The sequence below is a fragment of the Leopardus geoffroyi genome, chromosome A2 (assembly GCF_018350155.1).
Source record: "Leopardus geoffroyi isolate Oge1 chromosome A2, O.geoffroyi_Oge1_pat1.0, whole genome shotgun sequence".
Lineage (NCBI taxonomy): Eukaryota > Metazoa > Chordata > Mammalia > Carnivora > Felidae > Leopardus > Leopardus geoffroyi.
The window spans coordinates 11,261,829-11,284,619 of record NC_059331.1 but is presented as its reverse complement, the minus strand read 5'-3'; the positions used below and the strand labels follow the sequence as shown (position 1 = coordinate 11,284,619).

General features: G+C 43.7%; 1 protein-coding gene across 1 annotated transcript; it reads right to left on the bottom strand.

Moving 5' to 3' along the window:
• Window positions 1-8,307: 8,307 nt before the first annotated feature.
• CASP14 (caspase 14) lies at window positions 8,308-13,384 on the bottom strand. Its single transcript, XM_045492317.1, has 7 exons — window positions 13,207-13,384; window positions 11,400-11,471; window positions 10,223-10,372; window positions 9,907-10,132; window positions 9,649-9,765; window positions 9,355-9,458; window positions 8,308-8,936 (listed from the first exon to the last, which is right to left on the bottom strand). Exons 2-7 carry the CDS (start codon window positions 11,424-11,426, stop codon window positions 8,832-8,834), a joined length of 729 nt encoding a protein of 242 aa, XP_045348273.1. The 5' UTR covers window positions 11,427-11,471; window positions 13,207-13,384; the 3' UTR covers window positions 8,308-8,831.
• Window positions 13,385-22,791: the final 9,407 nt, after the last annotated feature.

Here is a 22,791-nt window from a genome sequence, read left to right as displayed (position 1 = left end):
AGGAGTTTTACTATTAGTTCATAAAACTCTGTGCTAATTTGTTAGAGTTTTAACAGGTCCCTGCGGGGCTGGTGGAGTTTGCATTGCTTTGACCACTGTAATTTATATGGCCTCTTTTGTGGATTGTTGTGGGTGAGCTCTGCTTAAATAGCTTCCAAGGAAGTAAGGAGGGAGACCTTGGAATTCAGAGCTGGATGGTTTCAGTGGGGGTAATTTGTAGTGCTGTAAGATTCTTCCCGAGGTTAAGTTAAAATCTCCTTCCTCAACATTTTTGCCTGTGGGTCCTTGCTTTTCCTCCCAAACCTCAGAGTGGCCTCCCCTTTAAAAGTAATGTTTTCAAGGTTCTTTATTCTTTTTTAAGTTGCCAAATAATATTCCATCGTATGGGTCACAGTTTGCTTTTAAATAATGAAAGCAAAGAATCACGTTAAAGAAAATTACGAATTTATAGTACAGAGGTGTTTTTGGCATTTGGTAGGGGCGTGATAAATTATTTTAATGCAGTGAATAGGTAAACATATGGAAGATAAAAATGCTCATACCTTTGACTTAACAATGCTGCTCCTAGAGAAATGTTTGTACCTGTGCACAAAGTGGCAAATTTATCGTACGTGTGTATTTTTTCACTGAGATGTAATTGACCTATAACATTTTGTAAGTTTACGATATACAATGTGTTGATTTGATGCACTTAGGTATTGCAATACGATTACCACCATAGTATTAGTTAACCCCTTTACCACATCATATAATTATAATTTCTTTTTTTTGTTTTGTCCCGAGAACATTTAAGATCTAGCCCCTTAGCAACTTCCAAGTATATGATATAGTATTGTTGACAACAATCACCATGTTGTGCATTAAGTCTCTAGAAGTTATTTATCTCCTAGTTGCAGGTTTGTGCCCTTTGAAACATCTCCCCAGTTCCGCACGCCCAGCCCCCGGTAACCCCCACTCTACTCTGTTTCTATGAGTTCAGCTTTTGAAGATTCTTCATGTAAGTAATATCATGTACTATTTGTCTTTCTCCATCTGGCTTATCTCACTTAGCCAAATGCCCTCAATGTCCATCTAGGGTGTCACAAATGGCAGGATTTCCTTTCTCATGCCTGAATAATATTTTATTGCTTATCTTCTATTTATGGTGAGTGATACTGACTTTCTACTTACCATAATAAGTAACTGTTTCCTAAATAACAACTTTACTGGTATATAATTCACGCACCATATACTCGCCCTTTGAAAGTATAGGATTCAGTGGTCTTTGATACATTCAGAGTTGTGTCGCCTTTCAATTCCAGAACTCGTTCATCATCCCAAAATGAAACTGCATATCCATTAAGCACTAACTCCCTATCCCCCTCCCCAGAACCTGGGAATCTGCTTTCTCTCTCAGTAGGATTTGCCCATTCTGGACATTTTGTGTAAGTGGAATCATACAATAAGTGGCTTTTCCCACTTAGCATAACACTTTCAACGTTCATTCATGCTTTTGCCTGTATCAATCCTTTGTTCCTTTTTAATGACAAATGGTATTGTATTGTGTGGAAAACTTTTGCCTTTTAAATAAAAAAAGTAGAATTGCTTTAAAAAATGAAGGGAATAATAAATGCAGGCATCTGTAGATATAGGATGAAGGTAACATTCCAAAAGCCAGCATTTGGGCAACTGGAACATAGGAACCCCATTTGAGCTATGCATAGTTGATGTAAATCACACAGGTGTATCTTCTGGGTGTGCAAACATTCTCTAATCCTGTGGTTTGGAGGGGAGGATCATTCATTCAGTCTTCCCACCAACTCTGGCTTCACCCTATTCTCTAGAACAATTAGTGGGAAAATGTTGGGTGCGGTCAGGAAATGCTCAGTATCTGATCCTTAGTTTCTCCCCTCACAGAAAATCTGTCAAAAGAAATAGATGTGTTGCCTTTATTAAAGAGTCGTACCCACCCAGGATGGCAGAGTGCAGTTGAATGATAATTTATCTTGACGCAATAGTGTTCTAATCCCAAGCACCGGGAGCAAAAATTTAAATTCTTCTCAAGCTAGGCATAATGTCAAAATTCAACATGCTCTTACTTTTAATTTTTAAAATTTATTTTAATTTATTATTTATTATTTTATTAATCTTTATTATCTTATATTTATTTATTTATTTGTATCATGCCTTTGAAATTACACTGTATTCTAATAGCAGTGGATTAAAACTGATTAAATCATTTACACAGATTAGAAATTGTTGGTCTACTTCCCCTACTTTATAATCAGTGATGATTACGTTCTTTAGCAATCAGGCTTAAGTCAGGGAAACAAAAATGACTCCAGTTATAATTTTTCTTTGTCTTCAGTAAACTCTTGGCTTTGGAATGCTTCTAGATTTATCGAAAAGTTAGGAAAATAACACAGGGAATTTATGTTCTATCCCTTTAATGTTAATATCTTACATAACCAGGGTACATTTGTTAAAACTGACATTGATACACCACTACTGACTTTATTCAGAATTCACCAGTTTACCCACACATGTCTTTTTTCTATTCCGGGACCCAATGTAGGATACCACATCGCAGTTAGTGAACTTATGTGCTTGGTCTTCTTTGATCTATGACAATCCCTCTGTCTTGTCCTTCAAGAACTCGACGGTTTTAAAGAGCATTATTGGTCAGGTATTTTGTAAGATGTCACTTAATTTAGGTTTGTTTGATGTTTTCTCATTGCTAGCATGGGATTATGGAGTCTGGGGATGAAAACACCCCATTTAAAAAAGGGGCACCCGGGGCGCCTGGGTGGCGCAGTCGGTTAAGCGTCCGACTTTAGCCAGGTCACGATCTCGCGGTCCATGAGTTCGAGCCCCGCGTCAGGCTATGGGCTGATGGCTCAGAGCCTGGAGCCTGTTTCCGATTCTGTGTCTCCCTCTCTCTCTGCCCCTCCCCCGTTCATGCTCTGTCTCTCTCTGTCCCAAAAATAAATAAACGTTCAAAAAAAAAAAAGGGGGGGGCACCCTTTTGCACTGCTGGTGGGACTGCAAACTGGTACAGCCACTCTGGAAAACAGTATGGAGGTTCCTCAAAAACATTAAAAATAGAACTACCCTGCGACCCAGCAGTTGCACTACTAGGTATTTATCCCAGAGATTAAAAAAATGCTGATTCAAAGGGGCACATGCACCTCACTATAGGGGTGCTATGGACAATAGCCAAAGTATGGAAAGAACCCAAATGTCCATTGACTGATGAACGGATAAAGAAGATGTGGTATATACACACAATGGAATAGTACTCAGCAGTCAAAAAGAATGAAATCTTGCCATTTGCAACAATGTGGATGGAACTAGAGTGTATTATGCTAGGCGAAATGAGTCAGTCAGAGAAAGACAAATATCATACGATTTCACTCATATGTGGAATTTAAGAAACACAACAGATGAACGCAAGGGAAGGGAAGCAAAAACGAAATAAAAACAGAGAGGGAGATAAACCATAAGAGACTCTTAAATGCAGAGAACAAACTGAGGGTTGCTGGAGGGGCGGTGGGTAGAGGGATGGGCTAAATGGGTGATGGGCATTGAAGATGAGAGGGATGGGCTAAATGGGTGATGGGCATTGGTGGGATGAGAATTGGGTGTTATATGGAAATGATGAATCACTAAATTCCAGTCCTGAAACCAGTACTATACGTGTTAACGAACTTGGATTTAAATGAAAAAATAATAAATTAAAAATAAGTACAAAAAAATCCACCCCATTTATTTTTCAAAAACAAGACTTAAGATTATTTAGATTTGATCAGTTTTTCCAATATTGCCCTCTTTCTGTTCCAAGCTCTGATCCAGGTTACCACGTTGTATTTAATTGTCATGTCTCTCCACTTTCCTTTAGTTTGTGATAGTTTCTCAGTCTTTCCTTGTTTTTCAAGATATTGACTGTCTTGAGGAGACTCGTCAGGCAGCCTAGAGGATGTCAACCAATCTGGGCTTGTCTGATATTTTACCCATAATCAGATTGGAGTTATGGATTTTTGGAAAGAATACCCCAGAGGTGAAGCACCTCTTTCATTGTATCACTTCAGAGGGTACATGAAATCCACATGAACACCTCCTTCACTTGGTTAAGGTAGTTTTCTTCACTGCAAAGACCTTGAGTTTTTTTTTTTAACAGTTTTATTGAGATATAATTCGCATACCATACAATTTACCATTTATTTATTATTTTAATTAAAAAAATTTTAAAAATGTTTATTTTTGAGAGAGAGAGCTAGAGCGTGAGGGGGGAGGGGCAGAGAGAGAGAAAGAGACACAGAATCTGAAGCAAGCTCCAGGCTCTGAGCTGTCAGCATACAGCCTGATGTGGGGCTCAAACCCACAAACTGCGAGATCATGACCTGAGCCAAAGTCGAACGCTCAACCGAGTGAGCCTCCTAGGAGCCCCCTTTTTTTATTAAAATTTTTTTTTAGTATTTATTCATTTTTTGAGAGAGAGACAGAGCCATGAGCTGGGGAGAGGCAGAGTGAGGGAGACACAGAATCTGAAGCAGGCTTCAGGCTCTGAGCTGTCAGCACAGAGCCCGATGCGGGGCTTGAACTCACGAACCGTGAGATCATGACCTGAGCTGAAGTCGGACGCTTAACCAAATGAGCCACCCAGACGCCCCCCGATTTTCATTTTAAAATGACCATCCCTGCTGTTGTTGGGAGAATGGCTTAGAGAACAGATGGTGGACAGAGGTGGGTTTTTATGTGAAGCTAACACAGCATAAGCCACAGGTACCTCACTTTCATGGGCCCCCTGCAGGGCCTTGGGAGAGACCTGATAACTCACATGGCTGTACTAATTCTGTGTTGGTATTTTTGTAGTTTTCTTAGGGAGAAACTCCTCCTGGACCAATTGTACAGGTCCTGCAAAACTTGGATCTGCCGTTGATACTGAGCAATAAACTTCCAGGATACACTTTCAAATCCTTACTAAGTACTTGGGGGAGATCTTTAATCAGGGGTCTTGAAGAATTAAGCCATTGATTTCAGTGCTGTCGCCTATTGTATCAGGTATGGTTCTTGGTGATGAGTAACTCTGGCTGACTTCAGCAAAATGGGAATTTGTTGGAAAGACATTAGGATGGGGGTTGGCACACTTCTGAAAAGGGCTAGGGAGTCGATATTTTCAGCTTTTCAGGCCATATGTTATGTGTTATAATTACCGAAGTCCGCCATTGCAGGGTAAAAGAAACCATTGACAATGTGTAAATGAACGAGCATCACTGTGTGCCGATAAAACTTTATTCATAAAAACTGGGTGGCTCGTTGGTTGAGTGTCTGCCTTCAGCTCAGGTCATACTCTCACGGTGTGTGAGTTCAAGGCATGCATGGGGCTCGCTGCTGTTGGCACAGAGCCCACTTCAGATTCTCTGTCCCCGTCTCTCTCTGCCCCTCCCTGGCTCACACGCTCTCTCTCCCAAAATTAAATCAACCTGTAAAAAAATTTGGATTTGCCAAGTGGGGCACAGTTGGTCGATCCTTGTATTTATTTGGAGACTCTGGAATCATTGGGTGTTTGGACCACATGGGTGGGTGAACAGGACTCAGTAAATGCATTATCCCAGATCTCCTTGGCTCTGTGTATACTCAACCCTGCCTTAGCCACTTGCTCTGCCATTCCCATGGACAAAGCCCTCACAGCTGCCATGACTATTACTGCACTATTATAGAATGAGGGGCCCTGGGTTTCCGATTTAAGAACTTGGTGACTCTACCTGTTGGGATGAGCACTGGGTGTTGTATGGAAACCAAGTTAACAATAAATTTCATATATTAAAAAAAAAAAAAAGAACTTGGTGACTCTAGGGGTGCCTGAGTGGCTGAGTCAGTTAAGTGTCAGACTCTTGATCTCAGCTTAGGTTTTGAGCTCAGGGTTATGAGTTTAAGCCCCACGTTGGGCTCCATGATGGGTGTGGAGCTTACTTAAAAAAAAAAGAAAGAAAGAACTTGGTGACTCTAGATAAGTCCCTCACTAATGAATTGCTTATATTTCCTGGAGTTCTAAGAGGAGAAATACTTTGAAGCTACACTTGACTTCAGTAGGAAAGGTGTGTTTGATTAGTCATGCCTGCCATGGGCTCCTGGATAAGAGACAGGTAGTACACTTACTAAATATCTGTGATCCTGTAATTAGCTGATCTCCAGGGTCCCTTATGGTCCTGAAAAGCTACAGTCCTGTGTCTGGATACTTCCTTGGGAACATTCTGGAGATGACATCGTGGTGACAGTCATGTAAAATATATCCACTTGGAATGGAAATGTGGCTGCTGACTTCACAAATTCCCAACGCGTCTACTTTTTTTTTTTTTTAATTTTTTTTTTCAATGTTTATTTATTTTTGGGACAGAGAGAGACAGAGCATGAACGGGGGAGGGGCAGAGAGAGAGGGAGACACAGAATCGGAAACAGGCTCCAGGCTCTGAGCCATCAGCCCAGAGCCCGACGCGGGGCTCGAACTCACGGACCGCGAGATCGTGACCTGGCTGAAGTCGGACGCTTAACCGACTGCGCCACCCAGGCGCCCCTCAACGCGTCTACTTTTATGAAAGAGATAGATGAAACTCCTGATTCTCTGTTCATGATGGACATGCCTGGGAGGCACTGGGCCGTTGGGAAAAAGAAACCAAATCCATGATGCCTTTCACATCGGCCTCACATTTCAAGTACAGAGCAGATTCCAGACATACTTTTATAGTTTGACATCTGTTTATTGAACCTCCATTATGTTGATCTAAGACTTCTTCCCGCCCTCTGTCTTGTAATCATCAGTGTCTCATCCTGGGTGAGAGTGGAGAATAAACTAGAAAGAATTTTGGAAATGGTTCTTTGGAATATGTATGGGTGGGAGGTAGTGGAAAGGGAGTGAAGGGAGAGAAAGGGCACCCAGTTAGTGAAATGGTGATAGCAAAGCCTCAGAAGCAGGAATGAGTAAAGGGACATTTGTGTTGGAGGAGTGAATTCACACTGGGGGAGGTGAGAGAGGAGTTTAGCTGATTGCTGGTACAAAGGGGAATTGTAAGCGTGTGAGAAATCAGGATGTGGGGTTTGGCCTTGATATCTAAATGATGGGGCACCATTGTGTGTTCTTGAGCATTCCAGGCAGGTGAATTATAGATGGAGGGCAGAGATAGGGTGAGATGGGCAGGCAGAGAGGCAAGGAAGGAAGCTGGTAAAAAGATGCAGACACAGAGGATGGACTTGAGCCTCAAGAGTGACTTGTAAGGGAAGAGAAGACAGATGTGAGAATGGTTTCAAAGTCAGGCTGTGCTGGACACGGTGCCTGGTGGCATTTGAAGGGTGCAAAAAGAGGGGAGTGTGAGGTAACTGCAGAATTCTGAACCTGGGGTCTGGGGTGAGGGTTCCAGGGAACACTTGGAGGAGGAACTAGAAGAAAAGACTCATCTCTAACTATGAATTTCCAATAATGGCAGATGTGCCCACAGGTTATTTCAGTAGGGAAGGTCAAGGCTGGAGATGGGGAGACATGAATCATACACTTGGCAGGCAGAGATCTGGTTCAAATTCCAGCCCAGTGCTGGAATCCCATGCAGGTAGCCTTGACCGTTGGGTATTGAGGGCTTGTAGGTCTTCCAAGGAGCTCCTATCTCCAAGTAGAGAAAATTTTTCTTAGAAAGTTCCTCTAATTAGAAAATGTTTTGGGGCACCTGGGTGGCTCAGTCGGTTGAACATCTGACTTTGGCTCAGGTCATGATCTCATGGTTTGTGAGTTTGAGCCCTGCATCAGGCTCTGTGCTGCAGGTCAGAGCCTGGAGCCTGCTTCAAATTCTGTGTCTTCCTCTCTCTCTGCCCCTCCCCTGTCCCCCCCTCTCAAAATTAAATAAACGTTAAAAAAATTAAGAAAAGTGTTTTGATGGTTCAAGACTTAGCAGGCAGTGGCAAGGAGGCTGGTCTGGAAGCCAGACCTTGACCCTCTTACTGACTACCTGTGTGGCATTTGACAAGCCTTTTAACCTCTCTGGGTCTCTATCTTACTGTCTGAAAAGTAAGAGGGTGACTTTAGAGGATTTGACATAGCTCCAACATTCTCTGATTCAGACTGGTTAAAAGTGAAGCCTTGAGAATGAATACATGGATGGATTTTCTTGGAGAGAAGGCTGAGTCCAGGGCCTTTGGAGGCATTAGTTAGTAGGGAGAGACTCAGAAAAAGATGAAACTTTTTCCATTAGCCAAAGAGAGCCCATAAGCTAAAAGGAGAATCATGTCAAGGCACCATTTTGCTAAGGAAGAGGAGTCTTGTAAAGAGAATGATTCTTGCCCTACTGAATTTCCAGGGGTAGGGAGGGAATCTCTGGGAGATGGAAATGGATATAGTTCTTAAGAGGAGGTTATCATTCCAAGTGAGATTCAGGAGCCAGTGGAAGTTTGATTGGGATGGGAGGGGGTGAGTGGACATTGGTTTATCAGTAGAGTATCTTGAGCTTTATCCGGTAACATTTGTCTAGGTGTAGTCAATAGGAGAAAGAAAGGGTTTCGGTTGAAGATAGGAGCAGAAACTAGGAGAAGTGAATGTACTCTTAGGTTGCATTAATAGAGATAGAGATTCCAGCCTGAAGAAGGTGATATTATTGCTGTGCCCTTGTACTATGTTTTAGCTGGCTTGCTATAAGAAGGACAGGGACAGATGGAAGGAGGATCTGTTTGAGGGGTGTGATGAAAGAGGGGGCTGGGTGCCACTTGGCCTTGAGAAGAAAAGATTTTAGGGATGGGGTAAGAGCTGCCTCTAAATATCTGTGGGGCAGAGAGAGCACTTGAAAGACAGCCCCTCCTTGCCCTTTGTATTTCTATTGCAGATAGAGCCGTTTCCGAAGGGTGCTTTGGATCTCGGGATTCACTTTCCTTGCTTTTCCTTCCTGAATCAGCTCTGTTTCTGCCATCCTCCGGGTCACCTGAAGCAAGAGACGTGGTCACCTTGGGACTGGGTCCCTGGGGGAATTGATGTAGTGGGCTTATGAGGAGAAGGTTAGAGAACAAGGTAGGTGGGTTTCCACGTCCTAAAATGGGAGACCTTTATTGCCTCACCCTATACCAAAGTCTCTAGGGAATCATTGGTTGGACATTCTTGTTATGTTTTTTTTTCTTCCTAATCCACCATGAAAACACATTAGAAGAAAAAAAAAGTTTTCTTAACCAACGGTTCAACTTACGGGTTTTATTTACAGAAATTTACCTGTATTTCATCTAAATTATCTCACATACCATGGGCTTTGGAATTTCCTGCATTAAGGAAACTTGTTGCTAGGATATTAGTATCCTATTTTCTGTGTCAGGCTGGGTGAGGGTTCCAGGTACCTTGTCCCAACTCACCTCTGTCAGAAGCTCCAGGATGGGTCCTTTCCTCTCTGTGAACACGTCAACCAGAGTCTGGATGAAGCACGAGCCCTCTTTGTCATTTCTGTATGCGATGTACCCTAAGGATTCCAGAGAAGAGGGCTCGGAGAGGTCTGATGGGAGATGGAGTGCGTGTGTGTGTGTGTGTGTGTGTGTGTGTGTGTGTGTGGTGCAAGAGGCCCTGGGAAAGGGTGGGTCCTGGAGGAACATCTCAGGAGTGGTGGGTGAGGAACAGTGGGAGACCACCCTGTGCCTGCTGGGGACTCATACCCTCCACGGTGGAGTAGATGTGGAGGGTGTCCGTGTACGTTGGGATGGTTTGGGGACTGTCCTTGGCGATCATCACGATATCGTCTCCACTTACTGTTTCACCGGGGTCCCTGTGTTCTGAAACACCAAGAAGAGGAAGAGGCAAAGTCAGAGACAGAGGGGGAAAGGAGATCATAAGGCAGACTGGCAACCCAAGGCTTAGCTGGGGCTGTGGATCTGGGGTTGCACTGGATTCTGTGTTCTTGGCTTTGTCCCCACCTCCTCGACAGGCCTGCACGATGTACACCTTCGGCTTGGCTCTCAGGGCCCGGCAATTCTTGTTGTTCAGAACCTCGAAAAGGTTTTCCAGCTCAGCCATCTTCTCATCCTCTCCTTCGAGGCGACCTTCCAGCCCATGTGCCATGAGCACCACAAAAGCACAGCTGATGAAGTCATCCCGGGCGTCCATGGCCTGCTGAAAATTTTCCAGCTCTTCCTGGAATTGCTGGAACAAGAGGAATGGCCAGACTCAGCTGTGGCCCCAGAGCCCACCTTCTGGCCCAGCCCCCTCGCTCACTGGCCTGGGGCACAATACCTGGGCGGTGGGGTTTCTCTTCATGGTGCTCTCAAATCCCAGCTGCTGGAACATGCGTTCCAGGGCATCCAGGTCTGCCTCCGAACCTTTCCGGGCTTTGGTGACGCACAGTGTCAGGGCTAAGCGGGCGCCTGACATGTCGTATACCTCCTGGGCCAAGAGTTGACAAAGATCATCAAAAGGGTAGGGAGGTCAACGAGAAGCAGAAGATGTGGTCCAAAGAGGCCTGGGGTTTGGGATGCTGGGTAAAATACAGGATGCCCAGTAACACTCAAATTTCAGATAAAAAAATATTTGTGGGGCGCCTGAGTGGCTCAGTTGTTTAGGTGGCCGACTTTGGCTCGGGTCATGGTCTCATGGTTCATGAGTTCGGGCCTTGTGTTGAGCTCTGTGCTGACAGCTTGGAGCCTGGATGCTGCTTCAGATCCTCTCCCTCTCTCTCTCTCTGCCCCTCCCCCACTCTTGTTCTGTCTCTGTCTCAAAAATAAATAAACATTAAAAAATCAAGTTTTTAAAAAAATATAAGTATGTCCCAAATAGTGCATAGGATATACTTACATACTATAAGATTATTTGTTGTCAGAGTGAAGTTCAAATTTGAGTGGGTATCCTTTATTTTTATTTGCCAAGTCTAGCACCTTAACCTGGGATCTGGTTCTGTTTTAACTCTCTGTGGACTTGGTCAAGTCATTGCTCCTATCTGAGCCTCAATTTCCAAACACAGACAATGAGTATGCTCATAGGAGATTGTGAAGATCCCTTCCAGCTGTCACACTGGTGGTTTTGTCTCTCTCTCCGTCCTTCCTAAGAGTGTTCTGAGCATCACTTTCTCATTTGAAGAGGTCTCAAAATTTCTGAAGGTAATACTGAGATCCTACCTTGTCCTGTCTGAAGAAGAAGGATACTGGGGTCAAAATTTCTTTTCTTATCTTCACTATCAACCATAGTGTTAAGAATCTGATGGCTGAGAGAGGTAAAGCAAGGTCCCTCCACCCCAAGTTGGTTTCCATCTCTGTTGCCCACCCCCCCCTTCATATGAATGATCACAAAGCATCTTCCAGCTCTGAATCCATATCATGATTTTTCACCCTCTCCGATATCTCTGAAGCACTAAGCTCCTTACCTTCCCTCTCTCCAGATGCTCCCACCCCTCTCCCCAAAACTGCACCCAACCCACCTCCTCCAAAGGCTGAGGGTTGCTCATGTTTCCTCTGATCCTGAGTCCGGCTCTCTGCACTCTTAGCTGATCCTGGGGGGTTAAGAGAAGATAGTGTGAAGGTCTCCAAGGGAAGCCAGAGGGGCTCAGGGAACAGACTAGTTTGTCTATCTGGATTTTTGTGACTGAATAGAAACCCGGTGGGGGGGACTTGGTTCATGGCCAGAGCCGGGCAAGAGACGAGAGTAGTGAAGTGTGTCTTCTCTAGTGTGACGACACTCCAGCTAAGCCCACACTGAGATGCCATCCATCCCCCTGGAATTTTCCCTATCCCTCCCTCAAGACCCTCGCCAGCTTGGACTTCCCTCTGAAGGCCCTGGACTGATGAGGGGGAAAGTGGCCCCATGTACTCCCCTATGCTGCCCAGGAACTAATAGGCAGGGGATACATCAACAAGGAGACGCTTTGGGATTGGGTTTAAAATGACAATGTCATCAAAGTGGGGGAAGACTGCTTTGAAACTGTCCCAGTGTGTTTCTAATCCAAACAGATCAATCCACCTTCCTCCCTCTGCCTTGAGCCCGAACATCTGTCTGAGTTCTTTGTTCTCATGTCTGAGTTCTGTTTTACTTTCTGGCTGAAGAGAATCTGACTCTTGCCATATTCTTGGTGTTTTCTCACCTCCTTGTCTTTTCTTACACTTCCTCTTCAGCTTGGAATGTGTCTTTACTAGTCAAGACCCTTCTCTGCCAATTTGGATGAGTCACATCTGCTATGACATCCCCCCGCCATGCACTCATCCATCCATCCATCCATCCATCCATCCATCCACTAACCCACCCACATATCTATCTATCCAGTAAATTGTTTCTGGGTGCCTATTATATGCCAGTCACTGGGAATAAACTGTATAATATGGACATGCTCCCTACCCTCATGTAGCTCTAGTCTATGACAGAGATGAATATTAAACCCCTCTTGCTCTCAGGGCTCCTGGCTGGCTCAGTTGGTGGAGCATGCAACTCTTGATCTTGGAGTTGTGAGTTCGAGCTGCATGTTTGGTATGGAGATTACTTAAAATAAAATCTTAGAAAAGATCTCTCTTGTTCTCTCTTACACACACCTGCATACACATGCGCGTGAGTGCACACACACACACACACACACACACACACACACTGGAGCCAGTGCTGTGAGGGAAGAGGAACCAAATACTGTGAGAGAAAAAGTGAAAAAAGCATGGACTCTAGAACCAGATAAACCAGAATTAATCTTGCCCCTGTCCCTTCCCAGTTGTGTGACCCCGAGCATCTTATTCTCCTCTCTGAGACTTGGGTTTCCCATCTGAGAAGGATCTTGGAAAAGCACTAGATGCCTTACAGCAATGGCCCAACAAGGAAGGTTTTACCATCCCTGTTAACCCAGTGGAAGCTGCCTCTCCCTTCTCCAGACTCCTGTAGCACTGCATGTTTATACTTGTGTGACAGCAGTGCTTTTGATTCTTCTTCTGGTGGCTGAACAGGCAGCTCAGTTTGTAGCGTCGAAAACCGAATTTCCTTATCTCTGTCTCCATCAGGGCAGGCAGTGTGGGAATGGGCACAGAGGTGGTGCCCAAGGAAATTTGTTGAGTAAACAAATAATAAACAAACAAATAATGAAAGGATGATGGATGGATGGATGGATGCAAGTTTCTTTAGTTCTGCCAAAACTGCCAGAGCATCCATTCATGCAGGGAGAGGGAGAGAATAAAAGAAAGAGAGAGAAGAGAGAAAAGGAGAAAAGAGGAGAGGAGAGGGTAGAGAGAACCAATATCTGCTAAATTACTTACTGACTCTAGAAATGGCTGCTCCTTAAAGCCGGGCCAAGTCTTGGTGCTCTGCTAACTGCCAACAGGGCTAAGTACCGAGGAGGGGTCAGGTCCACGTGCTGACCTTGGAGAAGGAGCTGACAGTGTTTCTCCTGTGAGGCCTGTGTATAAATTGGGCAGCACAGCCATCTGGCCCTTTATTGCAAGTGAGTTTTCTGTCACTCAAGAAACCTCATGGTGGGAGGGACACACCCTTGGCACAGCCTTGGTGACGAGATGGAACCTAACGCCCTGGAATGAGTCATGACGAAGCTTAACCAACACCCCCCTCGCTAAGGAGGCTGAGGCAGTGAATTAAAATCAGCCAGGGCTTTTACACCAGCCCACCCACAAAGCAACCCCTGGGTCCAGCTCATCAGGCTACCATCAATCCTTCACGTCCATCATTATGCTCCCTTCCATCCCGTCCACATTCAACTGTGCAGATAATACCAATTTCACTTGTTTCTTGTTTCATCAAGTGTTAACTGCCCCAAGAGATCAGTACTGTTGCTCCCAACAGAAATTGACTCACAGAAGTGAAATGACTGCCCCAGGTCACCCAACCAGAAATTGACACAGTTGGCCTTCAAACCCACGAGGGTCCAGCCCCAGAGGGTCTGGTTCATCTGCATCAGCAGACCCAGCTGCTGTCTTCTCTTCCTCACAACCTTGTTCCTTGATTCTTTTTCAGCCTTTATTTCACTTCGTTTTATTTTATGTTATGCTAGCAGAGTTAAAGAGATGTAATTCACGTGCCAAGCAATCCATCCATTGAAAGTGTATAATACAATTTTTTAAAACTATTTTCAGTGTTGTGCAACTATTACCACAGCCAATTTGAGAACATTTTCATCACCTCAGAAAGAACCTGTGCCCTTTAGTTATTGCCCCCCGTCTTCCCTCCACTCATACCTCCCAACCCTAGGCAACCACTGATCTATTTTCTGACTCTATAGATCTCCTTGTTCTAGACATTCTGCATGAGTGGAATTTGTGTTTTTTTGTGCGTTTGGTTTCTTCCATTTAGCATGATGTCTTCAACGTTCATTCATGTTGTAGCCCGTATCAGTATTTCATTCCTTTCTATGGCTGAATAATATTCCATTCTATGGCTATAGCCCATTGTGTTTATCTATCCATCCATAATGGATATTTGGGTTGTTTCCACCTTTTGGCTGTTATAAATGATGTTGCTATTTGCAGCAACATGGATGGAACTGGAGAGTGTTATGCTAAGTGAAATAAGTCAGTCAGAGAAAGACAGATACCATATGTTTTCACTCATAGATGGATCTTGAGAAACTTAACAGAAGACCATGGGGGAGGGGAAGGGGGAAAAAAAGTCACAGAGAGGGAGGGAGGCAAATCATAAGAGACTCTTGGATACTGAGAACAAACTGAGGGTTGATGGGGGGTGGGGGAGAGGGGAAAGTGCGTGATGGGCATTGAGGAGGGCACTTGTTGGGATTGTTGTATGGAAGCAGTTTGTCAATAAATTATATTAAAAAATAAAAAAGTGATGTTGCTATAAACACTAGTATGTACACACATCTTTGTGTGGATGTATGTTTTTATTTCTCTTGGGCTTATATCTAGAAGTAGAATATTCAAACCACACTGACATGCACTCCACAAGACCAGAACATTCTTATAAAATGCTGCAACCACTGTGGGAAACAGTATGGTTGTTCCTCAAAAAAGTAAACATAGAATTATCACTTGACCCAGAAATTCCACTACTGGGTATGCACACAAAATAACTGAAACCAGTGTTTCAAAAAGATATGTGTAGACCAGTGTCAGAGCAGCACTATTTGAAATAGCCAAAAGATGAAACAACTCAACTGTCCAGAAATGGATGAATGGATACGACAAAATATGTGTATCCGTGTGATGTAATATTGCTCAGCCTTAAGAAGGAAAGACATTCTGACACCGGCTACAACATAGGCGAAACTCAAGGGCATTATCCGAAGAGAAATAAACCAGACAAAAAAGGACAAATACTGTATGATTCCATTTATATGAAGTCCCAAGAGTAGCCAAATTCACAGAGAGAGAAAGTCGAATGGTGGGCACCAGGGGATGGGGGGGTTAATGTTTAATGAGGACAGAGTTTTAGTTCTGCAAGACGGAAAGTTTCTGGAGATGGATGGTTGTGTGAATGTACGTAATGCCATTGAACTGTATACTTAAAATGGTTAAAATGGTAAATTTTATGCTATGTGTATCTTACCACAATAGCAAAGTTAAAAAAAAAAAAAGAAACAGAAACCTTCTCATCCCCCTAGTTATTCCTTTTGTTTCAAGATAACCCAGGCACCAAACTGGGCAGTTTTTCTCCAGGTCCCCATTTCTGCACTGACTTACATATTTATAGCTGTTTGTGATATATATCTATTGGCTCATTCCACCAAATCGTTCTGTTACTTGCTTTGTTCACTGGCTCATCACACAATTTACGTCTGGGTCATCTTTCCATATCGCTCTGTGTGGAACAAACTCATCTTTGGTTTTCTTAAAAAAAATTTTTTTTTAGTTGAAGAATAACCTACGTGCAGAAAAGAGCATAAATCATGAATGTGCAATGAATTTTCACACATTGAACATACCAAGTCCATGCAACCAGGACTTGATCAAGGAAAGAACGTGAGCAGCCTCCTACCCCTGGATTCCCTCTCCTGCTTCCTTTCTTGTCACTACCCTGACCTTGACTTCCCCAAACACTCTCTTGATATAGAACAGTACAGATGAACTTTTCCTGCTTTTGATATTTTAAAAAAAAGTTTTATTTGTTTGTTTATTTATTTATTTTAATGTTTATTTTTTGAGGGTGAGAGAGAGAGAGTGTGAGCAGGGGAGGGGCGGAGAGAGAGGGAGACAGAATCTGAAGCAGGCTCCAGGCTCTGAGCTGTCTGCACAGAGCCTGACACGGAGCTCAAGCCCACGAAGCATGAGATCATGACCTGAGCCGAAGTTGGACGCTTAACTGACTGAGCCACCCAGACACCCCTTATTTATTTATTTTGAGAGAGAGGGAGATGGGGGGAGGGGTAGAGAGAGAGAGAGAACCCCAAGCAGACTCTGCACTGTCAGCACGGAGCCCAACTGTGAAGGGCTTGATCCTACGAACCATGAGATCATGACCTGAGTTAAAACCAAGAGCTGAATGCTTAACAGAGTGAGCCACCCAGGCTCCCCTGCTTTTGGTACTTTATATAAATGGAATCACACATCAGTGTGCTCTCTTTTGTATCTGGTTTCATTCACTCCAGCATTATGTTTGTGAGGTTCAATCTTCTTTTGCATATGTCTGCAGGTCCTCAATCTTATTGCTTTATAATAGTATTTTTCTTTTTTCTTTTTTCTTTTTTTTTCAACGTTTATTTATTTTTGGGACAGAGAGAGAGCATGAACGGGGGAGGGGCAGAGAGAGAGGGAGACACAGAATCGGAAACAGGCTCCAGGCTCTGAGCCATCGCCCAGAGCCCGACGCGGGGCTCGAACTCACGGACCGCGAGATCGTGACCTGGCTGAAGTCGGACGCTTAACCGACTGAGCCACCCAGGCGCCCCTATAATAGTATTTTTCAATCTTTTTTTTTCCCATTATTTTCTCCTCACAAGAAGCCATTTTAGATACTTTACTTAATTGCCCCTCCATGAAGTTTAATACTTCCGACATACCGTATATCTATATCTATCTATGGATCTGTCATATATCTACCTATCTCTGTTTATATCTATATATGGTATGTATATCTATCTATCTATATATATATATATATATATATATATATATATATATATATTTTACTTCCCCAGAGTCAATTTTTCCCCTGTGGAGGTCAAATATTGCTCCTATCGAGGATGCACGCTTTATAATATTCCCCTTTGTGAATATATCACAGTTTATTTATCCAATTTGTTAGTAATGGACATTTGGATAGTTCCTAGTTTTTTCCTGGGAGATTACGAGCCATGGAGCTATAGACATCTAGTACTGTATATGCCTTTAGAAAATGTTTATTCATTTTTGAGATGGGGGAGGAGAAGGGGCAAAGAGAAGGGGACAGAGTATCTGAAGCCGGCTCTGCCTTGACAGCAGAGAGCCCGATGCAGGGCTTGACACAGGGCTTGAACTTACGAACTGTGAGCTGAACTACACCTGAACTGAAGTTGGATGTTTGACTGAGCCACCTAGGTGCCCCTAATATAAGCCTTTTAATGAACACATGTGCACATTTCTATTGGGTACACACTTATCCGTGAAAGTGCTGGGTATCAGACAATGTATACGTATATAGCTTCAGTAGCCATTGCCAAACCATTTCCAATGGGTTGTACCACTGTTAGCCTACCACCAACAGTCCCTAAAGGCTCGAAATCCAAGCCAACACTTGGTATTTTCCATTTCTTTTTTGTCTTAGCCATTCCAGTATATCTCTTGTATCACTGGTTTTATAAATTGCACAATATCCCATAAAACAGATGGATAGTAATTTTTAAGTCATTCCCCTGCTGATTGGACATTCAAGTATTTCCACTTTTTTTGCCAAGGCAAGGAACCTTACTATTTTCCATGAGCGCCCTGTACATCCCTCTTCAGGCACAAGATTGAGGCTTTTCTGGAGAAGAAGTTCCTAGAAACGGAATTATTGGTTTAAAGGCATAAGGCATCGAAAATCTTGCTAAATTTTGGCTGCTATCTTGATTTCTCAAAAGTCTTTAGCATTTCATTTTCCATCTCAAATAATATATGAAAGAGAGTGCCTGAATCCCTGCGTCATCAGCAATATAGGATATTTCCACTAAGCTTCAGCTTTCTCTCTCTAGAGGTGCTGTGAGATTCAGAGAGATAGCCTGCATATAAAAAACCCAGCAATGTTTCTTCTTGGCACTATGTTGGATGCTATGTTTTCTTCTTTTCCATCACCCTTCCTTCATCTTCCTACTTCTCCTCCTTCTTCATTTAATTTATTCAACAAATATTTACTGGGTATTGTGTCTGATGCTGGGTCAACATTGGCAAGGGAAACTCATATAGTCTTTGTCTTTGTGAAGATTGTAATCTCATCTTCATTGTCACCAATAGCACCCACAGATCTTGCAAAGTACCTTATCCCTGACACTGTAATAAATATTCATTACAGAATATGTCCCAATCGTGACCTTTCTGTGCAGGGATAAGGCTTGGGGACCGTGTATGTAAAGCATGTAGGGAAGCAACCCTTCCCATGTTTCTTCTTACCTTCCCAGGTAAGGTTTGGCCATTCCGAAAGGGGACAGGAAATACACCTGGGAGTACGTGGAATCATCTGAAGAGGTGACCTGGCCATCACCTTGTTCTGTGATGGGGTCAAAAGCACATACTGTTCACTGGAAGAGAAATAAAAGCCAGCTAGAGACAGACCTAATCAAACAAGACTCAACATCCAATCCTCATCCCAGACCAAACATTGTGGCTGAACTATACTTTTGTCACCTTTTTTCCTTCTTGAAATCTCATTCTCTCGCAGAGTCTGGCCAGCTAAGAAGACTGGATATTAAGGGAAAGAATGGAGAATGTGGATATTGGCAATGGTGTGCTGAAAAATGTTTAACAACCGGCTTGCTCTAAACAAACAAGCAAGCCAGCCAACCAACAAACAACACAAAGAAAAAAAAAAAAAAAAAAAAAAAAAAAAAGTCTTGATTTACAGTGTTTGCCACAAATTTCCATGGTGTAAATATTCCCATGGTGGATGATCTCAAGTTACCAACATGGCGTCACAGAATGTGGAGCTGGGAAGAGCTCGTTGCAGCACATGACTGAGTGTTGCAGAGAGAGTCCTTAGGAGGATCCAGCTCCATGTGGCTGGGACAGAAAAGGATATTTCCTGAAGTGCCCCATGGTAGCAGGTGGAGCCAGTACCTGGGGGTAGGACCATGTTTGAATATGTCAGTCAGAGCCAGAGCCATAGGAGGTACACAAGAAGGAAGAGTGAGATGGATGAATGCTTTGGGATGTCCAATTGTCTCCTGAAATGAAGAGTGGCAGAGACAGTCCCTTCTCCGTTCCTCCTCACTACACCAATGACAAGACCTCAGACGGTTCTCGCGTCTCTGATGAGACATATATTTACACAGTGTCAGTATGCAAAAGAAGGATGTGTCACTCTGGGCTTTAGCAACCGTGAGTTAATGAATCAACTGGTTAAATTAATTGTATTAATCAGAGTTACCCACCAATTAGTTATCCAGAGAAAGACAACCTGGTGTAGAGACTCCATGAAGAGAAACCTGCCTGGGGGGCTCCTGGGGGGCTCGGTTGGTTAAGCGTCTGACTCTTGATTTCGGCTCAGGTCATGATCTGGCAGTTCGTGAGTTCAAGCCCCGCATTGGGCTCCATGCTGACAGCACAGAGCCGGCTTGGGATTCTGCCTCCCTCTCTCTCTGCCCCTCCCATGCTCTCTCTCTTTCTCAAAATAAATAAAGAAAATAAAGTTGCAGTTTGGCTTTCCAGAGGGGCTGGCATTTCATCCAAGACCTGAGGAATGAGTAATGCTTTCTAAGGTGGGCAGGTGGGACCCAGTATAGACAACAGCAAAGGTGGAGGAGAGGACTTGGTGTTTTCAAGGTACCATGTGCTGCCATGTGGTTGGAGAATCAAATATAAGGGCTGGTGGTGGTGAGAATGGTGAGTCCAGGAAGGGATGGGATAATGAATGGGCTTCAATTCACTCTAGGGAGTCTGGATTTTGTTGGATTGTGGGGAGACCAACTCATAGGTCTCATAGGCAATGAGTAGCCATTGAGGGATTCTGAGCTGGGGAGTGATAACCACTACTTTTTGTTGTTAAAACGTCAATTGATTGTCAGGTAAAATGAAACTTCTGTAGGAAGCCATCTCTGAACCCTCCCTGGACCAGGTCAGATCCTAACTTCAAGGGCTGCCTCCACTTCTCCGGGGCATTCATATTGTTCTTATAGTGCCGATGTGATGTCTGCCTTTCCCAGAGGAAAGGCTGAAAAAGCATCAGCCACACATACAGTTTTCACTCAGCAATCAGCATGGCTCAGGGAAACATTCAATAAAGGTCTGTGAATTGGGAACAAATGCCTGGCATTGTCAGAATCGACACTCATCATGTTCCCTAACCCTGCAGGTATAAACTGCAGTAACACCACCTCCCTCATTAAGACTATAGTATGAAAACATCTAATACAAGACTTGGGGCAGGGGCCCAAGAAGGGGAGTTCAAGAAATCTTTGTGGACTGTGAATGAAGATGGTAAGGAGGAGGGGTGCCTGTGTGGCTCAGTTGGTTAAGCATCTGAGTCTTGGCTTCATCTCAGGTCATGATCTCATGGTTCGTGAGTCCAAGCCCTGCATTGGGCTCTGCACTGACAGCATGGAGCCTACTTGGGATTCTCTCTCTCCCTGTCTCCCTGACCCTCCCCTGCTTGCTCTCTCTCTCTGTCTCTCTCAAAAAAAAAATGATAAGGAGGAAACTATGACTCATCATAGGCTGGGGTAACTGTTAATTAATCAATTAATTAAGTTGATGAATTATATTTAGTATTACAATGTTAATAGTGGTCTAACTTTATTATTTGGTGACATTTTGTTGTTTTATTTTATGATGGTGAGCTGTCTGCTTGGAGCTCTCATGGGGAATCCAGACAGTCTGTAGACAGTTTAGGATGACCAGTGGTGAAATTGGGGTACAGCAGGCTGTGGGAACCCCAAGGAGACCCCTGCCCTGGCCCAGCACAAGAAGTGGGGCTGAGCTATCCCCATACTGCATTTCCATTCTGGTTTGGCTGCAGACAAAATCACAACCTTTCTGAGTCAGAATTGCCTCACCTATTAACACCTGCTTGGAGAACTGTTCTGAGGAAGAAATAAAACAGCTTCTGGAAAGTGACTAGGCACAACATGACCATTCAGCAGGCACTGGCTCAGAACCAGTTTTTGGAGCTGTGGATACACAGTCCTCAGGGGCTTACATACCAAGGCAACCCTTCTTTTCCATGGCTATGCTGCAGTTACTTGGGAAGCTCTTAAAAATATAGATGTTTGCATCCTCCTCTAGAAGATTCTGATTTAAGTCATCAAGGTGGGTCTTGACATAGATTTTTTATTATTATTATTATTATTATTATTTTATTTTTTTTTTCAACGTTTATTTTATTTTTGGGACAGAGAGAGACAGAGCATGAACGGGGGAGGGGCAGAGAGAGAGGGAGACACATAATCGGAAACAGGCTCCAGGCTCTGAGCCATCAGCCCAGAGCCCGACGCGGGGCTCGAACTCACGGACCGCGAGATCGTGACCTGGCTGAAGTCGGACGCTTAACCGACTGCGCCACCCAGGCGCCCCAAGGTGGGTCTTGACATAGATTTTTTTTTAAAAGAGACCCAGGTGAACCGAATGTGTTACAAGGTTGAAAACCATCAGTTTTGTGGAAAGGGACAGATAATAACTGAGCATATTAATAAACAAGATAATGTGGACGGTGAGCCATGTTTCAAATGGAAATAGACCAGAGAGGGGGTGACAGAGGATGACCACAGATGGTGACAGAGTGGTTGGAGTGGGTCTTGGAGGAGACAGCTTTTGAGCCAGTCCTGGGAAGTGGATGTGCTTGATTCACATGACTCCTGCCTCCTCCCTTTACACTACTGGTTTTCCAACATCGCTGCACATTGGAAGCACTGAATGAATGTTAAAAAATGCCAATGCCTGGCTCCCATCCCTAGAGATCTGATTTAATGGAGCTCAGGGCATATATATCATAAAATTTATCATAGTAACAATTTTATTTTTATTTTTTTAAGTTTATCTATCTATCTATTTATTTATTTATTTAGTGTGTGTGTGTGTGTGTGTGTGTGTGTGCGCACATGCGTGCACGTGAGGGGAGGAGCTGAGACAGAGGGAGAGAATCCCAAGCAAGGATGCCAAACCCATGAACTGTGAGATCATGACTTCAGTCAAAATCAAGCGTCAGATGCTGAACTGACTGAGCCACCCAGGTGCCCCTATTTTTATTTATTTATTTATTTTAAAGATTGTATTTTTTTAGAGTAGTCTCTACATCCAATGTGGGGCTTGAACTTACAACCCTCAGATCAAGAATCACATGTTCTGCTGACTGAGCTGACCAGGCACCCCTATTTTAATTTTTAAAATCCTTTTTTGGGGGTGCCTGGGTGGCTCCATCGGTTAAGTATCCAACTTCAGCTTGGATCATCATCTCACGGTTTGTGGGTTCAAGCCCTGCATCGGTGTCTGTGCTGACAGTATGGAGCTTGCTTGGGATCCTATCTCTCTCTGTCCCTCCCCCTGCCTCAAAATAATTAAATAAATAAAAAAAAAACACAAAAATTTTTTTAGCGGAATTATAGGTTATTAATTTCTCTAAAGTTTTTTTTTTTAATTTTTTTTCAACGTTTATTTATTTTTGGGACAGAGAGAGACAGAGCATGAACGGGGGAGGGGCAGAGAGAGAGGGAGACACAGAATCGGAAACAGGCTCCAGGCTCTGAGCCATCAGCCCAGAGCCTGACATGGGGCTCG

Excerpts from the sequence above, each read along its gene's own strand:
- CASP14 (XM_045492317.1), bottom strand. The coding sequence starts at position 11,426 with ATGAGCAACCCTCAGCCTTTGGAGGAG. Across the intron at positions 10,133-10,222 it reads AGAGAAACCCCACCGCCCAG|CAATTCCAGGAAGAGCTGGA; the intron begins GTATTGTGCCCC and ends CTCTTGTTCCAG. Across the intron at positions 9,766-9,906 it reads CGTGCAGGCCTGTCGAGGAG|AACACAGGGACCCCGGTGAA; the intron begins GTGGGGACAAAG and ends TTGGTGTTTCAG.